Consider the following 20,000-nt stretch of genomic DNA (forward strand, 5'->3'; position numbering starts at 1 on the left):
CTGCCAAGTATAGCCAAGGTCGGTCCATGACTCACACCAAGGCCAGACACCTGTCAAGTGTGCCAAAGTCGTTTATTTCTTCAAAGCAATGGGCTGGGGATGTTTCACACACACACACCACACACACACACACACACACACACACACACACACACACAACACACCACATTCCTTTCTTCCCCTTAACAAACATCCCTTTCTTCTCCTTAACAAATATTCCTTTCTTCTCCTTAACGCATATGCCTTTCTTCTGAACAAACATTCCTTTCTTCGAGACAAATATGTCTTTCTTTCCCTATGACTCAAACAAAATACTAAAAACAAATATTTGTGTTCAATTAATCTTTATTTTACGAGGAAGGAAATGTTTTATTTACTCAACACATTTTATTTACGGTTATACGGACATATGCTTAAGGACCACACAGATATTGCTTGAGGAAAGAAAGAAATGTTTTATTTAACGACGCACTCAAAACATTTTATTTACGGTTATATGGCGTCAGACATATGGTTAAGGACCACACAGATTTTGAGAGAAAACCCGCTGTCGCCACTACATGGGCTACTCTTCCGATTACCAGCAAGGGATCTTTTATTTGCGCTTCTCACAGGCAGGATAGCACATACCACGGTCGTTGTCCAGTTGTGGAGCACTGGCTGGATATAGCCCAATGGGCCCACCGACGGGGATCGATCCCAGACCTACCGCACATCAAGGGAACACTGAGCTACATCCCGTCCACACAGGGTTATTAGAGGATGCTTGTATTGGGTTCTGCTTGAACATAATAAATAAATAAATAAATAAATAAATAAAAAATAAAAACAAACGAACGACGTACCTTTCACGCTCAAGTCGACTACGCTAACGACCGAGCTACCGAGACATTGGCAAAGCCTGTCATTTAAACCATATATATGTGTGGGTGTGGGTGTGCTCGCGGGATGAAGCGACGAAATAGGTCAGTTCATAATAATCTTGTGAATGCGCTATCAGATAGTGTAGAACGAGAATTCCTTTTTTCACCTATTTCAATCATTTCGTCTTTCTGCCAGACTTTGAGAACGTAACTTCTAGAAGTTCCGTAGAGTATTTTATTTAGAGACTGACAACACAAGATACCATCACTTGCCGGATGTAAACAGTGATAACCATTCATCATTCAGCGCGCTAAAATTAAATACACTACCTCGCGTCGGGCAGTCCTTAGAAGTGGTAGGTTAACGACACCACTAGAGCATCTCGATTTATTAATCATCGGCTATTGGATGTGAAACATACTTCTGACAGTTTTAGAGAGGAAACCCGCTGCACTTTCCCATTAGTAGCATTTTGGGATCCTACACCATCCCTGTCAAGGCTAGGCGACGAGTCACACACCAAGTACGTCAAGGCTATGACTTACACCAAGGTTGCACACCTGCCCAGGTATACCAGTCACTGCCTTCTAAGTCGGTCAATGCTAAACAAATCGGTCAGGGCCAGTCCAAGGACATCAGTACCAACCTAAGTCGGTCAGGGCCAGTCCAAGGACATCAGTACCAACCTAAGTCGGTCAGGGACACGGGCGAACGTTCACCCTAATAGACCACACCACTATGACTCACACCAAGGCCAGGCACCAAGGTCAAGGTCACGGAAAGTAGGTCATGACTCTCAACAGGCCCTTATACTACTAACACTGGTATCCAAACTAAGATGCATGACAAAAGGGGTCACTTCAGCTTTTAAGGAGCGAGATTTGTCGAGTGCACGCTTGAGGTGCTTGCGTCCCAGGAACGAACCACCTCGGTGGATCCATTCAGTTGATTGGGTTTTTTCTTGTTCCAACCAGTGCACCAGAACTGGACAAAGGCCGTGGTATGTGTTTTCCTGTCTGTGGGAAAGTGCATATAAAGGATCCCTTGTAACATCAGGAAAAGTCAGAATTACCAAATGTTTGACATCCAGCAGCCGATGATTAATGAATGAATGTGCTCCGGTGGTGTCGTTAAATAAAACAAACTTTTCTTCAACTTTTAAAGAGTCGATGTTCCCTTTATGTCGAGCAATATACCTTCTGCTCCAGCTTTTGGTGTTTACATATCACAACTTCTAAGACACTTAGACCATGCTATTTGTATGCACATTTCAAACAACGCCATATCATTCATTGATTGTGGCATAGAAGTTGTTCTATCAGGGTTGTGATGTCCTGGGACTCCCAAGGGCATTCAAAACGTCTTATGGTTGACATTTGGAGGCTATATCTACTAAATACGATGTATCACTGACAACTTAACTGATGGCTGATGCTATTCCATATTGTACTCTTTTTTTTCTTTGGTGAAACTCTTGCACAATATTTTTTTCATCGTTCTAAATGAAGGGACATATTTGACAGCTGTGGTGGTAGTACTCTTGAAGGCTGCCATTGGTAGGGCAGGACATGACAGTGATTCATGGTTACACAGTCATCACAGCTGTACTTATTCTAATGAACTCTGTACGATGTGGTGTGAACATGCGCCGCTCCGGAAACGAGGACGAAATTACGTACACGATATAAATATTGACGATGTTACACAACAATAAAAAAGGAATAAAATGTTTTATTTAACGACGCACTCAACACATTTTATTTACGGTTATATGGCTTCGGAATATGGTTAAGGACCACACAGATATTGATAGGAAATCCACTGTCGCCACTTTATCGGCTACTCTTTTTAATAAGCAGCAAGGGATCATTTATATGCACCATCAAACAGACAGGATAGCACATACCACGGCCTTTGATATATCAGTCGTGGTACACTGGCTGGAACGAGAAATAGCACAACAATGAAGAAATATGACTAACGGAAGATTCAATGATAAATGAAATAGAAAATACGATAAAGAATTTAAGCACTAGGCGTGAATACATTAAATTAGCCGATACCTTGAAACCCCAGCGCCGTATATAGGAAATAGTTTGGGAAGACTAGGTGGTAAAAGGCACTTGGACCAACTCGTGAAATTGCAACCTAATCAATGTTTTTTGAAAACTGAAAAAAATAATCGCTTAAATATATTTAGGGGAGTACATTATATACAGCTTTATTGAATAACCTTTTAAACCAGCGGTTATTGATCGAATTTATAATAATTAATGTTATGACTGAAGCTCGGAACATCTTCCGTAATTTTTATTACATTATAGACTTGTGATGTTCTAATGATCGATTATAATCGAAATTTAATCGACTTGTAATTACTAATGTAATTATCGATTATAAAATTCCTTAATCGATTGTGTTAGGAAATGTTAACTGTAATTGTTTCTCCAGTTTAGATTATAGAATTGATGTAAATATGATGGGGTTTGGGTTTGTTTTCTTGTGAACACAAAGTAAAAACTATAGATATTAAATAGTTATTAAAGGGACATTCCTGATTTTGCTGCATTGTAAGATGTTTCCGACTAATAAAATATTTCTACGATAAACAATGTATTTCTGGTCGTCTTAATATTTGTAAGAAGCCCAAACTGAATTTTATCTTCAAATAATTTCGTACGTACGAAAAAACAATATATTTTAGGAAATAAAATGAAATTTAACCTAGTACAAATATTAGAACGATCAGAAACACGTTTAATATACAGCCACTAATATTTTATGCAGAAAAATATATTTGATATGTAATTGCAATCGTTAATAAGTCTCTGTTCGTCGATAAACCGGCCTCGGTGGCGTCGTGGTTAGGCCATCGGTCTACAGGCTGGTAGGTACTGGGTTCAGATCCCAGTCGAGGCATGGGTAGGTGTAAACCACTTACACCGACCAGTGATCCATAACTGGTTCAACAAAGGCCATGGTTTGTGCTATCCTGCCTGTGGGAAGTGCAAATAAAAGGTCCCTTGCTGCCTGTCGTAAAAGAGTAGCCTATGTGGCGACAGCGGGTTTCCTCTAAAAACAGTGTCAGAATGACCATATGTGTGACGTCCAATAGCCGATGATAAGATAAAAAAATCAATGTCCTCTAGTGGCGTCGTTAAATAAAACAAACTTTACTTTTTATGGTTTAACTTCCTAGATGTGGCGGGATGTAGCTCAGTCGGTTCAGTGCTCGCTTGCGGTGTCTGCTTCGCAGGATTGAATCACCTCGGTGGATCCATTCAACAAATTGGGTTTTTTTTCTCGTTCCAACTAGTTCACCACAACTGGACAAAGGCCGTGGTATGTGCTTTCCTGTCAGTGGGAAAGTGCATATAAAAGATCCCTTGCTGTATTAGGAAAAATGTACTGGGTTTTCTCTGATGACTACCTAGAAGATAATATAAACGGTGTTTTAGTGAAGAAAAAAAATATATATATGCATTTTCCTGCTAGTCAAAGTTACATGAAAATATATGATTTTAATACGTTGCATTTTAGGTATTGAAAATCAACGTAAAATAACACAGGCTATAAACATAGCATAGCACAGAATACTGTAGCTTAGCTTAGCATACCATAGCATGAAAAACACACACACACGCGCGCGGGCGCGCGCGAGCACACAACAAACACACAAACCAAAATGTAGAATTAAACCCCACCCCAAAAGCCAAAATCTCTCTATCTCTCTCTCTCTCTCTAGCTGATGCGCCTCTCATACGATAAACCTAACTGACACCCCCAAAAATACCCCCCCTCTACGATCAAAGATTTAAAATCTTCCCCTTCTCTACCCCCATCTCTCAATCTCTCTCCGATATATATCTATCTCTATCTGTATCGGTCTCTCTCTGTCTCTCTCTATCTCTCTCTCTCTATTCTCTCTCTCTATCTCTCTCTCTCTCTCTCTATACTACGATCAACCTCTCTCCCTTTCTCTCTTCTCCCCTCTATCTCTCTCTCTCTCCCTCTCTCTCCCTCCTCTCTATCTCTCTCTCTCTCTCTCTCTCTCTCTCTCTCTCTCTCTCTCTCTCTCTCTCTCTCTCTATCTAACGATCACATCTCCCCCTCTCTCTCTCTATCGCTTTCTCTCTCTACGATACCTATATCCCTCCCTCTCTCTCTCTCTCTCTCTCTCTCTCTCTCTGTCTCATCTCTATCTCTCTCTCTTCTTCTCTCTCTCTACGGTCACCTCTCTTTCACCCTCTCTATCTCTCACCTCTCTCTCTCTCTCTCTCTCTCTCTCTCTCTCTACGATCACCTCTACCTTTCACCCTCTCTATCTCTCACCTCTCGCCCCCTCTCTCTCTCTCTCTCTCTCTCTCTCTCTCTCTCTCTCTCTCTCTCTCTCTCTCTCTCTCTTTCTCTCTCTCTCTCTCTACGATCACCTCACTCCCCCATCTCTCTCTCTCTCTCTACGATAACCTCTCCCCCCTCTCTCTCTCTCTCTCGCTTTCTCTCTCTACGATACCTATATCCCTCCCTCTCTCTCTCTCTCTCTCTCTCTCTCTCTCTCTCTCTCTCTCTCTCTCTCTCTCTCTCTCTCTCTTTATCTCTCGATTTCTCTACGGTCACCTCTCTTTCACCCTCTCTATCTCTCACCTCTCTCTCTCTTCTCTCTCTCTCTCTCTCTCTCTCTCTCTCTCTCTCTCTCTCTCTCTTCTCTCTCTCTCTCTCTCTCTCTCTCTCTCTCTCTCTCTCTCTCTTTATCTCTCTATCTCTCTACGGTCACCTCTCTTTCATCCTCCCTATCTCTTACCTCTCGCTCTCCCTCCCTCCCTTAACAACGAGTGTGGTATTGGACGAGAATCTAGTTGTAAGAGCGCTCAGACTAGGCCTAATAGTGTACATTTTTCCTTTCAATTATTTAACAGAGAAAAATACTATAACCCCATTTTGTTCCGTTAATGCAACTTGAAATATATTTAGTTAAATAGTTTATTATATTATTACGTCATGTTTTACAACACAGGTTGATTAAAGAGAAACGCCTTGTCGAAAATTACTGCTTTTGTTTACACTGTACATACAGAAGAAGGTCAGGAGCTGACGTCACTTCGCTCCAAGCTATCCCACCGGACGTCACAAAAACGAAACAAAATGGCTGCCCCCAGTTAGCAGGAATAATCATGGTTTTTTATTAACTCTAAAATTACGCGTTTTTCATTTGCTAAAGTGTCAGTATGTGTTGGTGGTCCGGGTATGCATCTTTCCAACACATAAGGCTCTTGTTTGAGTTGACCCTACCTTTAACAAATGACGATTGCATTTTAATGTTTGTCTTCCATTCTTGACTTCGGGCAATATATTATGTTCAGTAATCTATATTCAACTGACATTTGATCTCCAAGTGTCCTTAAATCAAAATTCAAACAAGCCATTATCCCAAATGATATCCTGAGTTTGCTGCATTATAAGATGTCTCCGACTAATAAAATATTTCTGCGAATAGATTTACATATTAAATATATTTTCTTGTTTAAAATATCAGTGTCTGTATATTCAATGTGTTTCTGGTCGTCTTAATAATAATTTGTAAGAAGCCCAAACTGGATTTTGTCTTCAAATAATTTCATACGTACGAAAAAAACATATTTTAGGAAATAAAATGAAATTTATCGTAGTACAAATATTAGAACCATCAGAAACACGTTCAACACACAGCCACTAATATTTTATGAAGAAAAATAGATTTGATATGCAATTACAATCGTTAAAAAGTCTCTGTTAGTCGATAACATCTTAAAAATTGCAGCAAACTCAGGAATGTCCCTTTAATGAACACATTTATCACAGATGCCTTTTCTTGACGTGTATTTTTTTTTTTTTTTTTTTTACACGTGTAACTTTCGGTGGTTCTCATTCGGGTGGTAATTAACGGAAATTTAATCTGGGTTATCCACCATGGATAACCTTATGGTATCTCCCAAATATATCATATAAGTAATTAAGTAAATATTGTATTACAATCATTCTTAAATAATATACATCTCTGTTGCATATTTTGCAGCAATTTAATGGTTCTCCATATTACACGAGAATTGGCTTTATTTTTATCTGTCTATATCTGTTTTACCTCTTTTATTGTTACTGGGGAACATGCATTATATAGTAATAGTCCTGATTGTGTCAGCAATAGTAGTCCTAGTAGGAGCTCTAGCAGTAGCAGCAGTAGGAGGAGGGGGAGTTGTATTTGTAGTACTAACAGCAGCAACAGCAACAGCAGTAGTAGTAGTAGTAGTAGCTGTAACAGTAGTAGTTGTAGTAGTAGTAGCAGTAGTAGTAGTAGCAGCAGCAGCAGTACTAGTAACAGCAGTAGTAGTTGCCATAGCAGCAGCAGTAGCAGCAGCAGTAGAAGTAGCAGTAGTAGTGGTAGCCATAGCAGCAGTACCAGCAGCAGTAGAAGTAGCAGTGGTAGTAGTAGCCATAGCAGCAGCAGCAGTAGCTGCAGTAGTAGTAATAGTAGTAGTAGTAGTAGTAGTAGTAGGTAGTAGTAGTAGTAGTAGTAGTAGTAGTAGATGTACTAATACTAAGTAGCTGTGTATTTATTTTGCAGGTATGGCATTTAATCAACCTAGTATTCTGTATGGTAACCATAATTGTCTTTCTGCTGTACACGCACCCATCGTTCAGACAGGAACTACCGCTAGAACACAAGATCGTGTTCGACACAAACCGAACACTCGTTCTGGATGAATCCAACATGGCCACTGTCCTGAGGACCGACCCTTACCCTTTACTCTTCTGGATGGACGTGGCTGGACTCTTCTTCTTCACCGCCAAGTACGTGGTGGAGCTGCTCATCTGCCCGTCGGTGAAGCAGTTCCTGTGTCAGTTCTTCAACGTCATAGAACTCATCGTCCTCGTCGACATATCGGTGGTCCTGCTCACCGACTTATTGGACACACATCACAGACTGCACGCCGTCAAGGAGTTCATGTACATCCTGCGGTTCGGCTTCGGGCTTCGCGTGTTTCGAATGTTCCACCTGGCCAGACATTACAAGATCATGCAGATCCTGTATTTGACTCTCAAGGGCAGCTGTTGCCACATGTTCCTCCTAATTGCCGCCCTGGCCATGGCGGTCATCATTTTCGCCACGGCAATTTTCGCCGCGGAAGGCTTCGGTAACGTGAACACGTTTCCAAGCATTCCTGATGGAATATGGTGGGCCATCATCACCATGACAACTGTGGGGTATGGGGATTATGCTCCAAAGACTTTCCCGGGAAAGGTTGTTGGGTCTGTGTGTGCTGTGTCGGGTCTTCTGATCATATCTTTGCCTATTGCCATCATCGCGTCCAGCTTTGACTGTTACTACCAGAATATGGAGGCCACGGAACATAGCATTCGCCGACAGGCAACTGTGTTCGGAAAGAAAGGTGGCAGTGAAAATGGCATTGCTGTACAAACATCAGTCAAATTGCACGCCAGTAGCATCACCGTCGTACCTTGCGTTTCTTAAGATCGGTTAGGTGTGTTTTAACAGGTGTGTTTTAAATCAGGGTATTAACTAGCACCTCCCCCACCACTACCACCTTCACCGCCCCAACACCCACGCACCCGTTCCTGGTGATAAAAATTATTATTCGTAAGTTATTATATATGGGCTTTTTAAAGTTAATTTTAAGCAAGTTAATTTGGTGTAATTGGTATGCACGAAATGAAAACGACATCAGATTAATATTAGTATTGTTATAACTATGATTTTAAATCATTTACCTAAGGTCTCACTACACATATGTCATCTGCCATTGAAATCCATTTTAAATTGCCCAACTTCAAATGAAGATTGCCAATAGAATGGGTTCTCGTTGGTACTGACAACATACACTATTGCGAATATACATTATATAAGCATTTATTTTCACTCCAAATTTTAAAACATTTCCATCTCAGTTTTTTGTTATATGACCGCATCTGGCTGTAGTACCGGTCCGAATAGATGGTTCATTAACTGATTCACCTCAGCTATATACCCATGTCCCAAATGGTCCATGCACAACATTACAAAATAACATGGCCAAAATACAGCCAGAAGGTTTACCATTAAACATACATATTGTTCTAATGCTTCTCCAATTTCTAAGTGAATATGTGAACCATAACATGTGTCACAATTAGGAACTATAGACGACCGTGGTGAATGAACTCTCACCCGGAAGTGAACTGTGTAGTGAGACCTAAGCTCTTGTACCTTAGTATATGCACCTATGCACCTGTTCCGCGTTTACTGTTATCATTCGTTTCTATTTTGTTTGTGCTTCACAATTGTTGCGAAGAAAACTCACTATAAGTAGGATGCTTTTATTTTCGATATATCAATGTGACGTTGTTCCACGAAGCGATCATAGCCCTAAGATTACCTAAAGCGCATATCTACCCTGTGCACTTAAGTTGATCTTAGGGCTAAGATCGATTCGTGGAATGGGGCCCAGGGCACTAAACCTTACAGTTCGGTACCCACAGTTGTTCTTTGTGGTGTTTCCATCTTTCGAAGGCACCCCTCAGATCCTCCATTATAAGAATGTTCCACAGTTATTGCGAAGAAAACTCACTTTGTGGTGGCTTATACAGTGAATATTATAATTAGGATTCTTTTATTTTGTTGTTATTTTAATATTTTAGATGAGTTTATTGGGTATAAAATAAACGATAAAATATAAGTGTAAATAAAGCATTTTCTAAATATGATAATTTGTTCTTAGTGTCTTTTTTTTACCTCATCATCCGCAGGTCTTAACTACGAGCTACTCTCGGCCTACTAAGTTTCAAACCTATACATAGCTCCCTACCTTTTATATTTACATCGCTGCTAAAGAAGGAAACGAAGTTCCAGTGGTCAGATGAATGCGAGAAGTCATTCAACCGTCTCAAGCAGAGGCGCTACTCGTCTCCCGTGATGGCAGCACCAGACTACCGAATGCCGTTCAAGCTAGCTGTGGATGCCAGTGACGTGGGAGCTGGAGCTGTGCTGTTCCAAGAAGATGAAAATGGACTGGACCATCCTGTAAGCTTCTTCTCCAAAAAGTTTGACAAACACCAGGTGAACTATTCCACTATAGAGAAGGAAGCTTTGGCCATGGTACAAGCTCTGAAGCATTTTCAGATCTACGTGAAATCGGCAGTGCATCAAGTGGTGGTCTTTACTGATCATAATCCGCTTACCTTCATTCACAGAATGAAAGCCACCAACCAGAGAGTTTTGAGATGGAGTCTTCTCCTGCAAGAATACCCAATTACCATTGAACATATCAAGGGCACATCCAATGTAATCGCTGATGCCCTGTCCCGAAGTTGAACGTTATGATAATGTGTTGACACTCTTGATTTCTGTTTTGTTTTGATATATTTTATTTGTATACCAGGGACTCAGAGACTCAGTGTGATTACTGGTAGTCACCGTATTATTACATGTGTTATAAATGCCCGTATGCGTCGGTTAACGCACCCGTTTGTTTTAATGTAGTATATTTCCCTATTCCTAGAGTAGAGGAAATATCCTTTTTGAGGTGGGGGTGTGTGACGGTACATGCTCTTAATCTCTTTTCGCACTTGGTTACGTAATACCTCCGCGTGACCGTACACACTTAGCCAGATGCGGAGGCCATGTGGCGAGTAGTTACGTAATACCTCTGCGAGTGCGGTTTTTACAACCGTGATTTGGCGACGATGGCGACAGCCAGTCTGACGATCTAAGAAAATATACCGACTCTGGGAGAGGTGGAATATCAGATAATAGGGGGAGGACCGCCTTGTACCCCCAGGCGATATTCTGATTTTATAATAAATAGATAGTTTTTTTGAGAGATGGAGGAGAACTAGGAAGGCTCCAGGGGATCACGAACGTTGTCCGTTTGGACTTTGGTAAATATATTATTTCTGCTCTGTTGTATAACCTTGATGTGATTGATGTGACTTTCAATATTTTAATACTGTATTATACCAATATTATTTAGACAGTGTCTTCGGTCATTTGACGAAGTAAATCGTAGTCTTACTGTTCTATATTTATACGAGTATTTGGTAATATAAAGCTTAGCCAGTCATCCTAGAAGACCTAGGTAAACTGTAGGTTATTGTCTTTATTGTGATAGGTACCAGTATTAATTCTGTGTTACAAGGTTACGGAACGAGTAGTAAGGGTTAATTAAAAATTAACCAGTTAGGAATAGAGCTGTAATTCCTTTTTAATTAAGTTCCCCTAGAAGCGTTTCTCAATTATCACACGTGTGGGTGTTGTGTCACGGTGAAGTGTTTAGCATATTGTGTAAACTAGACACCTAGAGATTAACTAATTAAGTGATCAGTTCTGGGTTGTTATTATTGTTGTTATTAATTAACTACTGCGGCAGTACATTTGTCAGCGTAGGTTAATACAGATTCCAAAGTGTATTGTGTTTTTGTTGTGTTTTCTAGTGAACTAAACGTGCTATAATAATATATACTTTATATAAGATCGTATCTCTGATCATACCTAGACGAGCCAAAGCGGTTTTGAACTGCCCGTTACAGAGAGATCTAATAGATATACAGTTAGGAGAGATATTTGGACAATCGTGTTTTATTCAGTTACGGGTATTATAGAATCCCCGTGACAACGACCATCAAAATTGCGCCAAACTTTCTTCATAAAAATGCGCACTCATTTCCCTTTTGTTTAATCCTACGGGACATTCAAAATTCCATAGCACCATACCACCCTCCGCCTGTTACCAACTACGGTTGGACAGCTCGTGCTCCCTTGCACCTGCCAGTGCAGGCGGTTCCTCCTTCACCCACTCCAACCCTTTTCCTGTCCTGGGCAGAGGAACCGGCTGGGGCCAGTACCTGTGCCCAGGACAGGCGTGCGCTACAACAGCTTGCTCTGAATGTGCACGTTAAACAAGTTGACAATTCACAATTAGTGTCTTTGTCTGATGAACTGTGTGCGTGGTTGTCGGCCTCTGTGGAAATAGTCTGTTCGCCAGGCCACTAAACCTTGCAGTTCGGTACCAACGATTGTTCTTCGTCGTTGTTTGTTTTAATTTTTGGAAGGCACCCCACGGTTTCTCCATCAGAAAATTCCACAGATGTAAAAACCACAAAGAACAATTGTGGATACCGAACTGCAAGGTTTAGCCAAAAATTAGGGTTTGGCAAACAAACTAAAGTATGCTGCTGTGAATGGATATATGGGGTGGACTCCGATGAAAGTATTCCAGTGGAAAACGGTACTAACCCAGTGGAGTAGACTTGTGAATATGAATATTAATAGACCTAATAAATGTGGTGAAAAACTCCAATCTGAAAAGTGTAAAAATGTGAATTTTAATGTGTACCAATTCTGTTTACAGCAACATATTGGACCGTTTTGTGACATTGATATTCCGCTACCTCAACATATAATTAATGGTGTCTTAAAACAACTGTGTGAAACACATATGAATACTGGAAAACTGAGGACTTATCGCGTATTTAAGAACTGGTTTGGCGTTGAAAGATACGTTGAAATGTTAATGCGCGGCCACTACAGAAGCGCTCTAGCCAAGTTTCGATGTGGTGTAGCACCAATACGACTAGAGACGGGCAGATATGAAAATTTACCTGCTCAAGAACGTCTATGTCCTGTAGGTCCTAACCAATGTGTGGAGGATGAATTGCATGTTTTTACATACTGCCCTCTTTACGAAGACCTCCGTTTTATTCTGTATCAACACGCACAAGTAGCTTTTAAAAAAATGCATGTCTTTATCTGATTTTACTGTCTGAACCAAAACTTGCTTTTATAACAGCCAAAACCAGCTTTTTAACTCTACAGAGACGTAGAGTCTTTTTATATTTTTTATTAATTTGTATGTTTCGTTTATTGCCAAAAGCTTATTTTAATATAGTACCCATATGCACATATATTAGCATTAATATCTTTGGTTTTTAAATGTAGCATAAATGTGAATATTTGTTTATTGTATATATCGTCTCTCATAATTCCCTATGAAATGTTTATTTTAAATGTAATTATGTTGTACATGAGGTGAAACGTAAATAAAAATAAAGATATCTGTCTATGAACAGTACTGTAATGATTATACGGCAATACCGGACTAAGATCTATCTGGGTTGTCAGTGGTTAATGAGAGAAAACTCGTAGTCGATGTGTTAAACAACCAAGCAACCGAGGCAGCACATACCATGGCTATTTCGATAAACCCGCTGCCAATGCATGAGCCCTTCCTACAGAATAGTAGCAGTGGACATTTTACATATACTTACCGACAAACAGGACAGAACATACCACTGGTTTTATTGTACCAGTTATTGAGGTACTGTCTAGGACGGGGGTGGGGGGGGGGGCCTTCAATCGACCAGGCGAGCGCTCTGCTTCAGTCTTTGATCTAAAACCCGCACTGGACTGGGGAGGTTACATGAAGGTTAAATGCTAAATATATCTTCACCAAAGTAGGGTCTATTTGATAATAAGCTATAGAAAACATGTCACGAAGTATAAGCCACACCGTCGAAACTAGATGGTGTTTAATTAATTCCCAGGTGTATAGTTTGTGAGAAATGGATCTAACCACGAAAACATAACTCAAAGCAACACTGATCTCCAAACTAAGCTGCATGACAAAAGGGGTCACTTCAGCCTTTAAGGAACGAGATTTAGCTAAGTCGGTCGAGTGCACGCTTGAGGTGCTTGCGTCCCAGGAACGAACCACCTCGGTGCATCAATTCAGCTGATTGGGTTTTTTCTTGTTCCAACCAGTGCACCACAACTGGACAAAGGCCGTGGTATGTGTTTTCCTGTCTGTGGGAAAGTGCATATAAAGGATCCCTTGTAGCATCAGGAAAAAATGTAGCGGGTTTCCTCTGATGATTACGAGTCAGAATTACCAAACATAACTCAAAGCAACACTGGTCTCCAAATTAAGCTGCATGACAAAAGGGGTCACTTCAGCTTTTAAAGGGACACACCTTAGTTACGGCTAGTTGTTAAGCATTACGGCGTTGTTTTTCGCTATTAAACCCATTTTTTTCACAAATAAAATTGCACTTTACTTACCGTTTATTATTTAGAATATACATTTCCATTCACCTGAAGTGTTTTTTGGTAATCCTGGTGTTTCTAATACCACAAAATGCATTTTTCGTATTTCGTATTTCGGACGCACGTTTGAGAAAAAACCGTTGAGCAGACAAGGTCTAATCTATTTCCATTTCAATGTCACAGACGTTGGTATACCACGTGACCGTTATCATTTTGGTTCGGTTTGTTTTCTCGTGCATGGTTCGCGCAATCAACATCCGATTTGTTGTTGTTCATTTGTGAGATTTTTCTTCACAGTTCGTGAACATTTTCAGTAACAATAAAGTTCAGACAAGTAAGTATCTCAATACAAAACGTTACAAACCCTTAAAACCAATAATTTTGCTAAGTCCTACGATATCTGGAGAGGGGATACAATCCGAACAGAACAGTTGGAACATGTCCAGGAGAGGTGAAAAGAACGCACCCCAAGTCTGTGAAATTTGTCGTGACGTAGGCATTGTTGTGCTTCGAGCGACATCTACCAGTGACATCAGAATACAAACTTTCAAAATTATTTCAAGCAATTGGGACATGGGGATTCCCATGGTATTTATCGATATAAAACCTGCTTTTTCACTCCATTTGATAAAAACGTGATCTAAGTGTGTTACAGGTTTGTAGATTAACCAAATTATAATTTATTTTCGTTGGATGGAACTAGGGTGTGCGGCTTTAAGGAGCGAGATTTAGCTAAGTCGGTCGAGTGCACGCTTGAGGTGCTTGCGTCCCAGGAACGATCCACCTCGGTAGATCCATTCAGCTGATTGGGTTTTTTCTTGTTCCAACCGGTGCACCAGAACTGGACAAAGGCCGTGGTATGTGTTTTCCTGGCTGTGGGAAAGTGCATATAAAGGATCCCTTGCTGCATTAAAAAAACTGTAGCGGGTTTCCTCTGATGATTACGAGTCAGAATTACCAAATGTTTGACATCCAGCAGCCGATGATTAATGAATGAATGTGCTCCGGTGGTGTCGTTAAATAAAACAAACTTTTCTTCAACTTTTAGATAGTCGATGTTCCCTTTATGTCGAGCAATATACCTTCTGCTCCAGCTTTTGGTGTTTACATATCACAACTTCTAAGACACTTAGACCATACTATTTGTATGCACATTTCAAACAACGCCATATCATTCATTGATTGTGGCATAGAAGTTGTTCTATCAGGGTTGTGATGTCCTGGGACTCCCAAGGGGCCATTCAAAACGTCTTATGGTTGACATTTGGAGGCTATATCTACTAAATACGATGCATCACTGACAACTTAACTGATGGCTGATGCTATTCCATATTTTGAACTTGTACATTTTTTTTTTCTTTGGTGAAACTCTTGCACAATTTTTTTTTTTCATCGTTCTAAATGAAGGGACATATTTGACAGCTGTGGTGGTAGTACTCTTGAAGGCTGCCATTGGTAGGGCAGGATATGACAGTGATTCGTGGTTACACAGTCATCACAGCTGTACTTATTCTAATGAACTTTGTACGATGTGCTGTGAACATGCGCCGCTCCGGAAACAAGGACGAAATTACGTACACGATATAAATATTGACGATGTTACACAACAATAAAAAAGGAATGAAATGTTTTATTTAACGACGCACTCAACACATTTTATTTACGGTTATATAACGTCGGAATATGGTTAAGGACCACACAGATATTGAGAGGAAACCCACTGTCGCCACTTCATCGGTTACTCTTTTTAATAAGCAGCAAGGGATCATTTATATGCACCATCAAACAGACAGGATAGCACAGACCACGGCCTTTGATATATCAGTCGTGGTACACTGGCTGGAACGAGAAATAGCATAACAATGAAGAAATATGACTAACGGAAGATTCAATGATGATGAAATAGAAAATACGATAAAGAATTTAAGCAGTAGGCGTGAATATATTAAATTAGCCGATACCTTGCAACCCTAGGGCCGTATATAGGAAATAGTTTGGGAAGACTAATGGTAAAAGGCACTTGGACCAACTCGTGAAATTGCAACCTAATCAATGTTTTTGAAAACTGAAAAAAATAATCGCTTAAATATATTTAGGGGAGTACATTATATACAGCTTTGTTGAATAACCCTTTAAACCAGCTGTTATTAATCGAATTTATATTAATTAATGTTATGACTGAAGCTCGAACATCTTCCGTAATTGTTATTACACTATTGACTTTGGCTCTCTACTAATGTAATTATCGATTATAAAATTCCTTAATCGATTGTGTTAGGAAATGTCAATTGTAATTATTTCTCCAGTTTAAATTATAGAATTGATGTAAATATGATGGGGTTTGGGTTTGGTTTCTTGTAAACACAAAGAAAATATATAGATATTAAATAGTTATGAAAGGGACATTCCTGAGTTTGCTGCATTGTAAGATGTTTCCTACTAATAAAATATTTCTACGATAAACAATGTGTTTCTGGTCGTCTTAATATTTGTAAGAAGTCCAAACTGAAGTTTTTAGGAAATAAAATGAAATTTAACCTAGTACAAATATTAGAACGATCAGAAACACGTTTAATATACAGCCACTAATATTTTATGCAGAAAAATATATTTGATATGTAATTACAATCGTTAATAAGTCTCTGTTCGTCGATAAACCGGCCTCGGTGGCGTCGTGGTTAGGCCATCGGTCTACAGGCTGGTAGGTACTGGGTTCGGATCCCAGTCGAGGCATGGGATTTTTAATCCAGATACCAACTCCAAACCCTGAGTGAGTGCTCAGCAAGGCTCAATGGGTAAGTGTAAACCACTTGCACCGAACTGTGATCCATAACTTGTTTAACAAAGGCCATGGTTTGTGCTATCCTGCCTGTGGGAAGCGCAAATAAAAGATCCCTTGCTGTCTGTCGTAAAAGAGTAGCCTATGTGGCGACAGCGGGTTTCCTCTAAAAAAAAAACAGTGTCAGAATGACCATATGTTTGACGTCCAATAGCCGATGATAAGATAAAAAATCAATGTGCTCTTGTGGCGTCGTTAAATAAAACAAACTTTACTGTTAGTCGATAACAACTTAAACATTGCAGCAAAGGAATGTCCCTATAAAGGTAAAATGTGTCATTTGTAGCATCTATTCCGGTGAACACGACAATAGGTGCTCGGTGCTTATAAATCAAAGCCTTTTTATGTTCATGTAATTCTAACCGATTGTGTAATCGAAAGTTGATCGGTTGGCACCAGCCGATTATAACCGATGATCGATGATGAAATTCCAACCGATTCCCAAAACTACTATAGACCACTTATTCACACTGCATGTCCTGGCAGACATTTTGAATAAAGGAAAATAAGTAATTATAGTAATATACGACGCCTTTCTTGATTTTTAGAAAGAAATGTTTTATTTAACCACGGACTCAGCACATTTTATTTACGGTTATATGGCGTCAGACATATCGTTAAGGACCATACAGTAATTGAAAGAGGAAACCCGCTGTCGCCACTTCATGGGCTACTCTTTTCGATTAGCAGCAAGGGATCTTTTATACGCACCATCCCACAGACAGGGTAGTACATACCACGGCCTTTGATATACCAGTCGTAGTGCACTGGCTGGAACGATAAATAGCGCAATGGGGCCACCGACGGGGATGAATCTCACACCGACCGCGCTACGTCTCGCCCCATTGATTTTTAGAAAATCTGTGCTGTGGCACCAAATGCACTTTTATGGTTTAACTTCCTAGATGTGGCGGGATGTATGTAGCTCAGTCGGTTTAGTGCTCGCTTGCGGTGTCTGCGTCGCAGGATCGGATCACCTCGGTGGATCCATTCAACAATTTGTGGGGGGGGGGGGTCTCGTTCCAACTAGTTCACCACAACTGGACAAAGGCCGTGGTATGTGCTTTCCTGTCAGTGGGAAAGTGCATATAAAAGATCCCTTGCTGCATTAGCAAAAATGTAGTGGGTTTCCTCTGATGACTACCTAGAAGATAATATAAACGGTGTTTTAATGAAGAAAAAAAATATATATGCATTTTCCTGCTAGTCAAAGTTACATGAAAATATATGATTTTAATACGTTGCATTTTAGGTATTGAAAATCAACGTAAAATAACACAGGCTATAAACATAGCATAGCACAGAATACTATAGCTTAGCTTAGCTTAGCATAGCACGACACACACACACACACACACACGATTACATGTCTTCCCCCCCCCCCCCCTCTCTCTCTCTCTCTCTCTCTCTCTATTTCTCTCTACGATCACCTCTCTCTTTCACCCTCTCTCTCTCTCTCTCTCTCTCTCTCTCTCTCTCTCTCTCTCTCTCTTTCTCTCTCTACGATCACCTCTCTCCCTCTCTCCCTCTCTTTCTTTCTATCTCGCTCTCTCTACGATCACCTCTCTCTCTTTCATCCTCCCTATCTCTCACCTCTCGCTTTCCCTCCCTCCCTTAACAACGAGTGGGGTATTGGACGAGAATATAGTTGTAAGAGCGCTCAGACTAGCAACTGGACAGTCGTAGATGTCGTGACAGCAGAAAGTTGACCAGCATTCTGTTGGCAGTTGGTAGTCTGATCCTAGCATTAGCTGTTAATATGAGCGCACATGTTGTAAGTCGGGAGTTGGAGAAATATTATTACAACGCAACCGTTGGCCAACATCGTCGTGACAGTTGACAGTCTGACACTAGCATTAGTCGACTGCGGGGCATGGATCGCCGTTGAGGCCTGTGCCCAATTTCACAAAACATCGTAAGCCTAGTTTTACACATAAACGTAAATTTACGGCTAAACCATTGTTTTTATTACTATCATAGTACAACACATATAGTTAAAAGTACACATATTTCATTTTCTTTTGTCATTAAAATGCTCCATCTTCTGTAATGATGTAATTTTCTGTCTGAAATAGATGCCAAACAGATGTAAATGTATGCCCGTTATAACTGCTAGTCGCAGACGTAAACTTACGATGTTTTGTGAAATAAGCTCCAGTTGTGAATCCGCTGCTGGTTTAAGCGAGGGAGTAAACATGCTGCTGTTGTTTTTCATATCAATGAAACCGAATATAGTGCGTTCAATATCGCATGTTTGTATCAGAGTAAGTCTATTAAATTGATCAAAGATAAACTACTACACAACATACTCTAGACGTTGGCGCCTAACCCACCCCAACTATTCATCTTATACGCTTACGAGCAAACGTCTGTCCATCTATACATACAGACATATTCACGAAGGCGGATATTACATTATAAACATATGTTTACGATAAACTTCATAATACATAAAATATACATTAAAGTCGTAGACCCTAGTTTCAGCCCATGAAAATGTACACTAAGTATAGTTTATCGATAAACCTGCAACACATTTGGATAAGGTTATAATAGAGTTAAACTAAAGTTTTGATGTTTAAACGGAGAAATGCCGTTTTAAAATAACTAGAGCTTATCTCGGCAACTATTACTTCTCAGACGAACGTGCGTTTTTAAAATTATGAAAAATGGGGTATTACAAAAATATGGATGACCAGAACCACTCCAGTTGTATGAAAATTAATATTCTAAATATAAATACTTTAACAGTATTTTTCAAAAAGTAGGTTATGTGACTTTAATATTTGTGAGTGTTTCAAAATCGTTAATAATGGTTTCACGTTATAATACACAGAATGTGAATGTTATCTTACATACGTTCCTATGTTTGTTGTTGTTGTCATTGTTGTTGTTGTTGAGGGGGGAAACGACTTCTTTATAGGGTGGGTTTCCCGGGAGGGTATTTGTTTCGTTTTGTTTTGTTGCGGATGGTTCGAAAAATATTTTTCTCAACGACTGATATTTTAACCTGGCAAGCAAATAAATCTGTTAACCGTTAGACAATCAGCACAAATATTAACATTGGCCATGAGCTGCCTTACATACCGTCGTTTTTACCTCTGTACCTTGTATCGGGGTTGTGTGATTAAATATGTCACTCTCATCGATGGAACCTAATTCTTAACCAATCGAAGTAACCGTCACTGCTAACGCATACATCCAGTCTGAAACGGACCATACATATAC

General features: G+C 40.0%; 1 protein-coding gene across 1 annotated transcript in view; it reads left to right on the forward strand.

Moving 5' to 3' along the window:
• LOC121368810 (potassium voltage-gated channel subfamily A member 10-like) overlaps nt 1–8,371 on the forward strand; it is a gene marked incomplete at its 5' end in the record, with an annotated part of 9,635 nt that extends 1,264 nt beyond the window's left edge. Inside the window, 1 exon segment of the mRNA XM_041493556.1 lies at nt 7,463–8,371. Within this exon segment, the coding sequence (XP_041349490.1) occupies nt 7,463–8,371 (909 nt within the window).
• Nucleotides 8,372–20,000: the final 11,629 nt, after the last annotated feature.

The sequence above is a fragment of the Gigantopelta aegis genome, chromosome 3 (assembly GCF_016097555.1).
Source record: "Gigantopelta aegis isolate Gae_Host chromosome 3, Gae_host_genome, whole genome shotgun sequence".
In the NCBI taxonomy this organism is placed as follows: domain Eukaryota; kingdom Metazoa; phylum Mollusca; class Gastropoda; order Neomphalida; family Peltospiridae; genus Gigantopelta; species Gigantopelta aegis.